Source organism: Manis pentadactyla, chromosome 5 (assembly GCF_030020395.1).
Source record: "Manis pentadactyla isolate mManPen7 chromosome 5, mManPen7.hap1, whole genome shotgun sequence".
NCBI classification, from domain to species: Eukaryota; Metazoa; Chordata; class Mammalia; order Pholidota; family Manidae; genus Manis; species Manis pentadactyla.
Window position 1 is genome coordinate 73,231,767 of NC_080023.1, and position 13,495 is coordinate 73,245,261.

Sequence of the window (13,495 nt, forward strand, 5' to 3'; positions counted from 1 at the left end):
TTCTATAGTAATATTTTATTTTCTACTGTATAGGACTTTTGCTTTTACTTATACTTTAAAAAATGTTCCTTAACTTAAAAATGTTAAGATGGCAAATTTTATTATGTTTACCATAGTAATTTCTAAAAAAGAATTATGTGAAAGAGATAATTGTAATACAATGGGAGGATAAGTATAATAGAATATAAAATTCTTATTAATTTTGCAAAGTAACGAGCATTAACATTTTTGGCTGTTTTGTTTCTTCTGTTACGTATATTTCATATATAAATTATATGTTTCTCTGGGTAATCAGAGAGGAGTGTATACAGAGAATTGTGAGTAGGCCAAGGTTGTGTAAAAAGGAGTAGTACTAAGAACAGGAATAACTGATTAACCCTAACAGTTACATAATAATCAGATAAAATTGTGGGTGCGATAATGTGATACAAGATGATTCATCAATCAAATGTCACACACAAAAAAAGAAAACAATGTTCCTCAAAGTTCAAAGATAAAAATAGAATGCTATGTCCCTGGATCTATGTTGCAACAATACAGGTAGGGCTTCCACTGCCAGCAGATGGTATTCCAAGATGACCAGTCACAGGGGGTCTATATTCTGGTGATCCTCAGCTCACTTAATTTCTGTAATAGTGAAAGTGTTCACTTTTTTAAAAGGGGATTAAATGTAATGTGATCTCCTGAACTGGATCCTAGAACACTAAAATAATATTAGTGGAAAGGTGGTGAAGTATGAATAATGTGAATAATTTAATGCACAGTAATATGCCAGTGCCAATGTGTTAGTTTGACAGGTACAATGGTACAGAAAATGTTAATACTTAAGGGAAGCTGGGCAAAGGGTATACAGGTACTTTCCACACTATCTCTGTAACTTTTCTGTAAATCTAAAATTATTCCAAATTAATAGTTGACTAAAAATAGGGAGAGACTTAATTAAGGATGTACCTGAGTGCACAGGAATACAAAACTGAGCTGTTGGGATGTTCTCATAATAGCAACAGAGGGGAGCATACAAGCATCATTTCAGAAATACCCCAGAAAGGAAGATGTAATGGCTGGAAGAGGGGCACCAGGGGATGCCACGCGCTGGTCACGTCCCATGTCAGGATGTGGCCTGGTAGCTGCATGGGTGTGTTCCTTCTAGGAAAATGGACAGAACTACACATCCCTAGCATTAGCTGTCAATAAAAAAATGTTGAAAAACACTTTCCTATGACTGGTAAGGGTTAGAATGAAGAGAAGATGTATAAATAAGTTCTGAAGAAAAGAGGCTGTATAGGGACAGTCACTATACCCTAATCTACAATTTTCAGAGTTGGGAAGGATTTGGGAAATTACCAAATCCTGTTGTGGACAGTTCTTCATGGAGGTGGCCCTTGAGATACTGACACCATAGGGCTCACAGGGCCCGGACTCTGTATTTGAGCGAAGTTCCTCAGGATATTGTGGTGTACAACCACCTGGACAGCCCCAGGAAGGGTAAGTCTACTGGCCCACTACACCTACTGCACAAATGCCTGGCTGAAATCCCTGAGATATTTTAATTCCACTACTATTTAATTCCACTAGAAATCTCAGTAAGTTCCTATAACTTGAAAAGTTTTATCAAAGCTTTTCTTTACTAGATTTTTCCAACATAGTTTAGATTTCATACTTCTGTCAGGAATGTTAGGTAGCAAGATAGACCACAAGCAGCTAGAAAAGGGGAAGAAGATAAGGCTCAGAGAAGAAGCCGCCCAGATAAGGCTCAAAGAAAATCTCAACCAAACTCTACCCAGGGCTGGGGTCCCATGTGGAGATAACAAAGGCTTTGCAGGGAGGTGACTTCCTCCCCAACCAGACCCCAATGAGAGTACAATCAAACGGAAATAAGAACTGCACAAGTCACCCTCAGCACGGGGAGAGGACAGGTTCACTGAGAGGGATGGCTATGTAGAAACCTGTAAATCATATAACCCCACCTTGTCCATCAAAGAGGTGCCTCCCAGCCAGATGTCATACATAAGCCTCCTGCCTAACAGACTGGGGCCTTTGCCTACCTTGACTCTGGCCACCTCCTCCCTTAGAGTGTATTCAAATAAAACTTTCACTCTGCTTTGCTGTTGTGCTTCTGCCTTTCGATTCTTTCTTGCTGTGGGGACAAGGACCGAGGAGAACAAACACAACTCATAACACATCCACTACAGCATCAATAAATGTGTTATTTATTATTTATTAAATAATGGCAGATCACAGATTCACAAAATACTAAAGCTGGAGGGCAACTAACCTTGTAATCATTTTAAAAGTGAGGAAATTGATACCAGAAATATAACTTGTCAGAAGTTTCTAGAATTCAGTTCTTCTCTAGGTTAAGAAAGTAAACTCACTTTCTCCCATGTTTACTGGCTGACTAGATGAATTAATATGCCGCACATAATATTACTAGTTTATGACTTGTGTTCTTTCACGTATAATTCAGTTCATTGTGATTTCTATGAATGTTTCTGTTAAACATAATTCTTGCTGAACCACGTATGATGGCAAATGAAGACAATAAAAAAAACCTTCACTGAGTATATCCATAAGTTGCTCTCTTTTTAATGTGTGGGTACATGTAAATTAAAGGGGAATTTAAGAAAATTTTTTAAGAAACAACAACTTTAGGTAGGTGATTGTAAGGAAGATGACAATCATGCAGGCCAAGGCTACATGATTTTTCCACAGGCCCCAACGTGAGATATCGATGCCCTGGCTTAGCAAAAATTCTTCACCAGTACATCTGAAATTCAACAGAAAAAGAATATGACTTCATCTTTACATCTGTCAAATTTTACTCAGTATATTCACTGTTTCTTAAAGAAGCCTATACATTACTAAGTCTGAAATAACTATCCCTTTATATATATAATAGGAAACAGCCCATGTGTGCTTACAATTCTGTTAGATACTATGCTAAGCAATCTGCATATAACTGTTTAGATAATCCCCAAAACAACCCAATGGAGTAGATACTCTATACATGTCAAAGATGAAGAAAGTAAGGCTTAAAGAGCTTGGCCAAGTTCATGACTCACCCTTTCAACCCAGTTGCTAGCCTCTCCAAATTCATTTGTTTCCATAACTATAATGCTGCTCTCTTCAAAGGGCAGAAACATTTACCAAGCAATTTTTTATTCACTGTTAATCGGGGGAAAAAAACCTCAGCTTTTGCACATGAATCGAAGGCCCTTAGAAGATGATCAAAGCTCTTTATAGAAATCATTGCCCACAAATCAGCCACAGAAAAGAACATAGGCTAAGAATACTTCCTAGTTTCTAAAACTAGGAAGAGGTGAGGAAGGGCTTCCTCCCAGAGGTGCCCTTGGTCAGCTCTTAACAAAGACTGGAATGAACATCGCCATTGCTTGGCTACAGGACAGACACCATGAGCAGGCCTGTTGGCAAGCAGAAGGCTTAGTGGTAGCTGGAGTAGAGCAGGATGGAGTAGTGCTGCCAGTTTAGAAAAGCACCTGGTACTAAAAATACCTGGCACAGCCACAATTACTGCTCGGTACCTTTATTGCCTGGTATCTGGGAACTCTCGGAATTCAGTTGTTCAAAAAAAGAAAGTCATACCCACATCAAAAGAGAGGGAGTATGGCCAACATAAAGGAAACGTCTCTCCATGTATGTTTTCTGTTAATACTCCAAAATAACAATCCGTCCTATTACTAAGAATTATTTCTATTCTACATGGATGTTCATGAGATTTAGGATACCAGCATTCTCTTTTCTCTCATTAATTAATGTATCAAAACAAACCACTAACAATTTTCAAAAAGGAGAGTGTTATTCAGTTTTTAAACAACATCCTCTAATTTTATTAAAGTCTACATTTCTGTCTTATTGACATGCAATAAAATGGGACTTCCTTCTCAGGTTACTGAATAGGTGCTTCTTTAGAGGATTTATCCTTTGATAAGGAATAGTCTAATCAATTTAAAAGAAAAAAATAGTAACAGTGAGGGCTTTGATTTCATGATGTCTTCTAAATGCAGAAGAGCAAAGTGCCAGAACTGTGGCAGGAATGTGTTCGCTCTCTTTCCATTCTTGCCGCCCCTTTAAGCTCATACACTGGCCATGGGTTGGGCTCACAGAAATCCGTAAGTTCGTGGACCTAAATACTTCACAAAATCCGTACTGATCAATTACTATAAAGCCTTGCTACAATATCAAAGTAGCTCATTTCAAACTCAAATGTTCTGAAAATAAAAACTAAAACCCACAATCAAAACTGCAACAGGACCTTTTAAATGGCCCAAAACAAACAACACATAGGGAACATTTCCCCAGCATAAACAGCATTTGGGCTACAGTAGAATGCCTAGGGGTTGTGACATGCACACAGCACCTTCACATGCATCAAGGTTACAGCTCCCTTCACAGGCAAGATAATTTAGGCTCAGAGAAGTCAGTGCCCCTGCAAGGACCCACGCCAGCTCTCTGCCCAGTGGCCTTGCTACATCACCCACAGTGGTAAGCAACCCCATCACAACACTGAACGCAGACTTACATGGCATAGCTACAGGTTCCATTTCTTGTTACATTGAGTCCTGGACAGAAGTTTAGTCCCAAAAATTCATTATGCCGCAAAGCCTAGCACACAAACAAGTCAAGGTAAGTGGTTTTAAATTTCAAAAAGTTCCCAAAGGATTATCACAAATCACATCCTCTTCATTTAATATTCATTATTATTTCTAAAAACAAACCAACCTTCACATTCACAGTCTTCTTCGTCACGCCAAAGCAGCTCAAACTATTTTCCCTGACAATCTAGAGGACTACGGTTGGGATTCTGGCTTCTAATACAAAGGGAGTAAGGTATTTGGCCAACGGAGGAGACTGCTAGCTGGATGACCCTTAGCCCCTTCCTTCTTATCTCCCCAGTTTGATAACCACATAAACTCTATAATTAAAATGATACAAGGTGGTACGTAATGACTATTGTTAATTCATGGTAACAATATTTTATGTTGTTCCTGTTTGTCTTCATCAAAGCCAGTTACAGTTCTTGGGAGTAAGGAACTCAGCTCTACTATTTCAAGGCACAAAGCTTTCTTTGGAGTTGACTTTTTGCTTTCTAATGCCAATAACGTCTGTGAGCATCCTGTACTCCTTGTTTTTCTTCTAATTTTCCTTTCAATATAAAACATGTCTTCTAGCCTCCCACCCTCTCCTTTATTTCTTTACTGAACTGAAATGCAGCTGTACTTTGTCACATGGATCAGTCACCATGAGCCGTCTCCACCCTTCACCTCCCTCAAACAGGAGAGGAAACCCCAGGTGATGATTGAGGTGACCCGGGGCCTAATATGAATGCTCTTCCACGACCCCTTAACAGAAATTCCCGGACACTTGCACACTCATGGCCAGGAACATGAGATGGTTAGGCTTTCATTCATTTGCTCCTAGCTTGGGAACCGTGAACCTGTCCCGGTGAGGGAAGAGAGAAACTCACTGTGTAGCCGTAGCAAGGAATGCTGAAGTACTGAAGCCAAGAGAGCCAAGGCACAATGGTTCTGAGATTCACCAACAGCCCTGAAAATATCTACAGAGAGAAAATGCCAAGAGTCAGAACTGGTGGGATGATTTCATGAAGAATTCCACAGAATACCCTCTTAAGTCCTCTACGATCATGTAAAATTTCTGCTAGGCCAACTCTTTCTTGAAATTCCTCCCAATTCTCAAAAGACTTATACCATACCTCCTTTGCATGGGCACACCTCGCTATAGCTAAGGCCATCTAAGGTTCTAAAGGAATGATAATATAGTTATAATAAATGTTTCATTTAATTAGAAGACCCTTCATTGTCAAGGCCTTTCCTTTCTCTGTAACTGCACACAATGGAAGGCCAAGAGGTACTTAATGTACTAATGATACAACCACTGCATGTTCCCATCAATAAACATACCAACACATACCCTGAGCCTCTCATGCCCCTCTCTACTTCCACAGCACAGTAAGACTTGCTATTTAGAAGCATTTGCCTTCTATCTTTGTATGGCTTTAGGAATAATTTGGGGTTCAGATGCATGCTAAAAATATCCCAAAGCCTGGAGTTAGTTCACAGTATAATGTGGTGAAGTGTAGCATAAGATATGGTCAACACCCTCATTTAAAGTCCCCAAAAAGCAGTATTGCAGTGGAGCCCAGGAAGGACCATTCTAGCAAGAGACGGCTATGTGAGGGATGGTGCCTATAAAACTCCTTACTGGCACTAGGCGATCTGAGATTCACATAATGACATTGTGATGTGACAACATATTTTTTAAATTAACATAACCAAGTGCTTAAGGTATAACACACAGCACCTCTTAGTAAAGTACGGTTTTATGATTGGTTTTAAAAGTTCTGTATATAAACCTTTAAAAAATAATAAATCAAAATATCTAATATAGCAAATAAAACATTTTGACATATTGAGGGACATTTTCTTGAATGACATTATAGGAACTATATGCAAGGTTTATTGCATTCTCAGTAATGTTTAGATTTGGTGGTTTTCAAACTCAGAAATGGAAGAATTAAACTTTGTCAAGAGTCTGTGTTCATTATGTTCCTTTTAAAGACATCTACTCCTCCTCCTAGCAGAAGTGACCATGTGTATCAATAGGCTAAGCACTTCTATTTACTGGATGTCATAGGGGGAAATGTGGTAACTGGCTCCCTTCACCTGTTGATATTCATTTATGTGAATGAACAATTTAGGAGCATGAAGATGAAGTAACGGTTAAAAACAAAAGGTAAGTAAACATAAACTGATAAAAGAGAATGTCAGGAGCCCAGAAAGGAGAGGAGCAAATACTGTGTGGACTTTGGAATTTCTCAGTATTTTTAAAACAGCCCTTTTCAAAGAACAGAAGGAACCCAAGACAGACCAACCACGCCCCATGATGTTGCAGTTCTCACATGGCTTGGCTTTTTCCGTGCAGAGTGGCGGACACACAGCCAAACCCTCTCGGCCACTGGAGCTGTTCTCCAGCACCAGCACAGAAGCCAGGCAGGTAACCTGTTGTTTTTATGAAAGAATCTTCTACTCAAAATTCCTCTGGTTTTTGAAGTACCAATTTAATCCAGAATTTACAATATGTCACCAAGAAGCATCTTTTAAAAGCTCATTTGTGACAACATGTTAACTAAAGTTATAGTAATAACTATATTAGAACAGTAGCAAAAAAGGCTGGGTAAGGTCAAGGAAAAGCAGGTACATTCTCTGATACAAGCTGTACCTCAATGTACAGGCCCCTTAAAGCAGAGTCCTCTTTACATAACCCTCAAAGCAGGTTTTACATGATAGGTGAATTTGCAGGAAGAAACCAGAGGAAATAATTACTTCTCAGAGAAGCATGGTTCCTACTCACCATCATAAACACAAAAGAGATGGTCGTAAGAAGTGTTGCTACGGACACCACACTCTGCCCTGCTGCTATGGCCAGTGCCATGGAGCTGGCTGAGTAAGCCACCATCATAAGGGTGAACATCATGATGAAGAAGGCATCTACCACTGGTTTCAATCCTTAGGAAGAAAAGTGGGGGTTAATCCAACTGTCTAGGTCACTGTGTGTTGGTGGCTGTTTATTGTGCAAACAGCACTATAATATTCTGAGAAACTAGTATCAGAATGAAAAAGTCATCTCTACCCAACTACCCTGGGTCACCAATTTCACTGTCCTCCTCACCTGCCAAAACTGCATAAAGCTATTGTACAGTTTTCTTTTTATACTTACTGCAGAAAATAGTATTTTTCTTTTTATACTTACTGCAGAAAGGTATTTCATTCTTAATACCTATGCTCCTTTACATGTAACTATTTCTGTAAGATTATGCATGTTCTATGTATACATATACATATGCATGATATGGTAACAATTTCTGAGCACCTGAGATGGAGAGCTGCAGGCAACACAACTAGCCAGAATTCTACTGCCTTCTCTTCTAAGAACGGAACTTGTCAAAAGCACATTCATTTCACCCAGACATCTCCATATTACTCACTCACTGTTTGCAATAACTGCATTAGTGAAGAGACTAAAGAAAATCAGGTTACATGACCTCCAGTGGTTTTAATATCAACTGGGGCAGCATATCCATGATCCAAATCTCTGAGACAAATCATCTTATAACTCTGAGATTGAGGGTGGGGTTAAATTGTGTTTCATAAAGCGACTTTATAAACTCTAATGGGCTAACATTATGGGTCATACAACCTGACAATTTTGGAACAGCCACAAGAATACCAGTCAGGAGTCTGAGGATCTACATTCTACGCTTAATTCTTTTTCTTTTCTCCTTTCATTTTTAAAGATGAATAGATGGTTGTGGTGAAGGAATTGACAACATTTTTGTGAAAGAATACACAAAAAATAGATGGAAAGTGTAATTTTACTAATCTTATCCTTCAAAAATTACTGTCAGTCTGCTCCTGTCTTCCTACAGTCTTTTAAAAAAATGTATTGAAGTATAGTTGACATAATATATTAGTTTCAGGTGCACAACATAGTAATTTGACATTTATATACATTTCAAAATGCTTACCACAGTAAGTGTAGTTACCATCATCACCATACAAAGTTACTACAATGTTATTGATTATACTCCCTATCCTGTACTTTTTATCCCCATGACTTATGTATTTTATAACTAGAAGTTTGTACCTTTTGATCCCATTCACCCATTTTGCCCAAACCCCCACCCCTCCCCTGTGACAACCATTAGTTTGTGTTCTGTATTTATGAATTTGTTTCTGGGTTTTGTTTCTGTTGCTTGCTTGTTCTGATTTTAAGTTTCACATATAAGTGATGTCGAATAGTCTCTGTCTTTCCCTGTCTAAATTATTTCACTTAGAATAATGCCTTCAAGGTCCATCATGTCATAAGTGGTAGGATTACCCTTTCTGTGGCTGACTAATATTCCATTGTTTTTATATGTACTGCCTCTTCTTTATTCATTTACCTTGTGATGGAAATTTGGGTCACTTCCAAATCTTAGCTATTGTATATATTGTATATAATTGTGCTAAGTCCTTTATGCCACAACTCTTGTAAAATGGAAATTTCAACTCAATCAATGGATTTTGTCCTATAGCGCTTTGTCAAAAATATATATTTCTGGTGTGTGTGTGTGTGTGTGTGTGTGTCAGTGAAACATGGAAATTCTGATGCAATAAGCCTGGTGAAGCCTAAACACAATGCACAAATGAATCTGTGTATACCTACCACACAGTATTTTTATTAAACCAATTAAGCTCCTTTCACTATCTTTACACACACATACACACATAAATAAAAATAGGTAAGTAATAAATATCCCAGCTATAGCTCCTCCAGCATAGTCTCAAGTAGTGTTATGAATTCTTTCTATGTTTGTATATGATACATAGCATCTCTCAGTAAAATATAGTTCTAGGAATAGTTTGAAAAGCTAGTTTGGGAATAGTCTTGACAAAAATGTCCTGAGAAAACAGCTCTCTCAGAGCGTGCACAATGAATAGGTGCTTCCTTACCTCATGGCTTGGCTTATAGCTTTGAGAACCGAAAAGATCTTGTAAAAAGAAATTGGCTTCCCCTTATACCTCAGACTACAGACACATACATTTTGTCTTATTGCTTACCTAACAAGAAGTATGTTATACAAGTAAATATAATACTTGGTAATAGCCTCATAGGTAGTAAATCAGATATCAGTTTTCCAAAGAAATAAGATGACACTCTGTAGTATCCACTGATATATTCATGTCTAAAAAACAAAAATTCATCCTTCATTAGTTTAGGAAGGCAAAGACCAGATTAGACTGCTTGCTGTATAGACTTCTGCTGCCACCAGGGATCTAACAACTACAGCTTCTCACACGCTCAGGGCTGACCCACTGCCCTTCATGCCGGTCAGCAGCGGGCACTGTCCTGGGTGTGAGCCTCCCCTGGGATGGCAGCCCCGGAGCCCCCTGCAGCACCCTTCCTTCCTCCTCGGCAGACCTCCCTCCCGATGCCATCCACTCTGCCTCCTGGTGAGGAGGTTCTGCATCCATCCTCCAACAGGCTCTCCTTGGAGAGCAGCACTTTAGTAATAATAGAGGCTTTTCTTTCTTCCCATTTCTGATTATGAGAAGATGGTGTTGCCCTTCTCCGAGGCTCCCAGTGTAGCTTCGGATCACTAAATTCTTCTTCCACTCTCATGGTAAAAAAATTAAACAACATTTCTTCCTTTGACAAACATGCCTTCCAAACACACATCCCTGCCAGTTTTTTAAATTTTCTCTCCTCTGATCAGCCCTACGGCTCTTCCTCTTCCTGGTATATTCCTCCTCTAATTCCAAATTCTTCCACCAACATCTTCATTCTTTCTCTCTCAAATGATTCTTTTCCTCAGCATGTAAAGATGGGCAAATCTCTTTCCACTTTGAAAAACACAAGAAACAAAACAGCCCACAATTAATTTTAAGACTGCCTCTGGCCATTTGCGTTATTCTCTCCACTGAGGGCTAAACTGGCCACAATCTTTGTCAACTCTACCTCCCCACCTTAAATTTACTGTTCAACCTGCTACATTCTCTCTATCAAGCCCCTCAAACTTTTTTTGGAGAAAGTCATCATGATTTCTTACCTGCTAAAAACAAAAGATCCTTTTCAGCCTCTCTATTGCTTGCTTTCTCTGCAGCATCTAGATTTGCTGGCTATGCTCTCATCTTGAAATTCCTTTTCCCCTTGATATCGGGCCCCACAAGCTCATGATTTCCTCCCAGCCTCCAGCTGCTTTTTCCCAATTAACGTTGGTAATCCCAGGAACCAGTCAGTGGCCCAAATCTAGCTGCCACCAGTATAACCAGCAGCCCCTGATCCTGGACAGCCGCCTTTCCAGAATAGAGACCTACTCACATAAAAAGCTTCTTCTCCACAACGAAGAGCTCCACAGCTGACATGCTGCTGAAACACTGGTTGGTTGTCAGGAAGAAAAGCACCCCAGATCTGTGAGGAGAGAAAGGGAGAGAGGCACTGCCGTCAATTCAAACTCTTTCCTCAGACGACACCTTATCAGTGATAAACAGACAACTGTCCTAGGTACAACAGAGAGGGTAGTAGGAGCCCCACCATCCACCGTGGTACCCTTCGACTCCACAGAGCCCCATTTGAAGTTCATGGTCTTGGTTAGCTATGGATTGAAGTGTGTCCTCCCCAAATGCCTATATTGAAGCCCTGCCGCTCAATGTGATGATGTTTAGAGATGATGTCTTTGGGAGGTGATTAGGTTTAGATGAGGCCATGAGGCGAGGCCCTTTGAAGCACAGGGAGAAGCATCAGAGCTCTCTCTCCGCCATGTGAGTGCCCTCTGCGGGCCAGGAAGAGAGCCCTCACCAAATCTGACCATGAAGACCTGGCCTCCAGAACTGTAAGAAATAAAATTCTGCTGTTTGAGCCCCTCAGTCTGTGGTTCTTTATTATGACAGCCTGTTCTGACGAACACATGGGTCATAAAAATATGATCACCTTGAATTTTAACTAACAAAAACACCAAATACCATTCCTAATGTATTAACAGAGAAACAGTGAGCCAAATAAAGCCTGAAAAGCTTTAAAAAACTCTACTAGCCACTTTTCAAAAGTAAAGAAGAAACTAAGACATGAGGAGGCAAGATGACAGACAAGGAGGGAAATCTTAACTGGCACCTTATGATATATACCCACCACACAACCACCAGTAGAGCCTTGTCTTATCCTTGACAAGCCATTGCCAAAATAATTTCCAACATGCTCAAAAAAGAAAACAATGTGATGTTTATAAAGGAAAAATTAATTTGTGCTCTTGCGAGAAAAGGAAGACTATCCTAGAGTGCATTATTCTCTCTATTGAGGGCTAACTGGCCACAATCTTTGTCAACTCTACCTCCCCACCTTAAATTTACTGTTCAACCTGCTACATTCTCTCCACAAGCCCCTCAAACTTTTTTTGTGCTCTTGAGAGAAAAGGAAGCCACAAATTAAGAGACTGGAGGGCTCAAACAGCAGAAATTTATTTCTTACAATTCTGTTGCTTCTTTCTCAGTAAAATAATTAAGTTTTTAAAGGGAAAGTACACAGTTAATCTATACTTTGATGGATATGTGGATTTCATGGAAGGGTACTAACATCCCTGAAATAACACTGGGCTTCCTTCATAACCAAACAATTTAAATGGCATTGAGGTTATGAGTTGAAACTGAAAGAGCTAAAGTGGTGCATCATTCAAATGACACAAATATGAGAACATTTTTAAAAATGTAAATAACACATATAACCCCCCCAAAAGGAAGAGTCTATAGACACTCAGTAACTGTTTTTATTTTTTTTTCAGTAATTGTTTTTAACACATAAATAAAAACAAAGAAACAAACAAATAAATAACTTAGGGAACAGGCTGCCCTAAAAGTAAATGTTTATACAATATTTATAACAGAAAATAGCAGGGCCTAGGACACAAGCATCTATGCAACTTATCTGCATACAAGCCTAATGTCCAAGTAAAAGCTCATTTCAGAAACATGGACATGGCAACAGTTCTGCTCCTGCTGTTAAGCCCCATATCTAACAGTACAGTAGTTCATCATGATTCTGAACTAGCAGGTGGTAACATTTATACTAAATTGTAAGATAATTTATTTTATAGCAAATACAGTTTTTATTGTTAAAGAATTTAATGTATTCTAATTCTTTCCCATGTGGTAATTCATGTCTGTAATATCTACTTACTGATACAAATACATTTATTTTTAAATACATTTTCTCTTAATATACATTACTCTGTTTAGCTATCACCACCTTGTAAGGTAACTGTTAGGTCAAATAAGCTCATGCTCTACACAGGATTAAAACCCAGCTTGTTGGTCACAAGTCAAAGAAGAGCGAAGAGGGTATCCATTCGGATAACTCATTCCCAAAGAAGAGAGCTAAACTATTGCAACTTCCTGCACACTCTTCAATTTCAAGTGATGGAAAAGAGGAAGAAAGCTTAAGTCAAAACTACAAAGTAAAATAAACCCAATGCCATGTTTTTCCAAAAATCATTTGAAGAAATAGCTAAAGCTCTTCTTTATTTCTCTGGATTCTTCTACCAAGAACTTTAATGGCTAGAATTCCAGTTGAGGACAGAGTTCACATTTGTTTTCCCAAATATTTCCCCACTGCACAAAACAAAAGGTCCACAGTCTCTAGATCCTGTAATAAATATTCTGTGTTTAGTGAAAATATGGCATCTACAGGGAGAACAAACCATAAGTTACTAGCAAGTCTGAAAACAAACCAGAGAAGAACACAGCCCTCAGAGAAGGTAAAGAGAAAAACAGAATCCAAACTCTGGAAATGAGCTTTGCCATAATCATCTCATTGCAGAGTGCCACCATCTGATTCTACACAGGAGAGATGTCATGTTACCTGACTGAGGAATTGACTTCTATGCTTATTCTTTCTCTCATGCAATCAGCCTTCTCCAGACATTAAA

At 39.0% G+C, this 13,495-nt stretch overlaps 1 protein-coding gene across 1 annotated transcript in view; it reads right to left on the bottom strand.

Moving 5' to 3' along the window:
• The window catches only part of ABCG2 (ATP binding cassette subfamily G member 2 (Junior blood group)), a 190,172-nt gene that overhangs the window by 44,835 nt on the left and 131,842 nt on the right, over nt 1–13,495 (bottom strand). The window contains exons 12-16 of the mRNA XM_057502425.1: nt 10,900–10,989; nt 9,639–9,763; nt 7,390–7,544; nt 5,486–5,575; nt 4,541–4,623 (exon numbers count right to left, since the gene is read on the bottom strand). Of these exons, the coding sequence (XP_057358408.1) occupies nt 4,541–4,623; nt 5,486–5,575; nt 7,390–7,544; nt 9,639–9,763; nt 10,900–10,989 (543 nt within the window). The remainder of the gene's footprint in view (nt 1–4,540; nt 4,624–5,485; nt 5,576–7,389; nt 7,545–9,638; nt 9,764–10,899; nt 10,990–13,495) is intronic.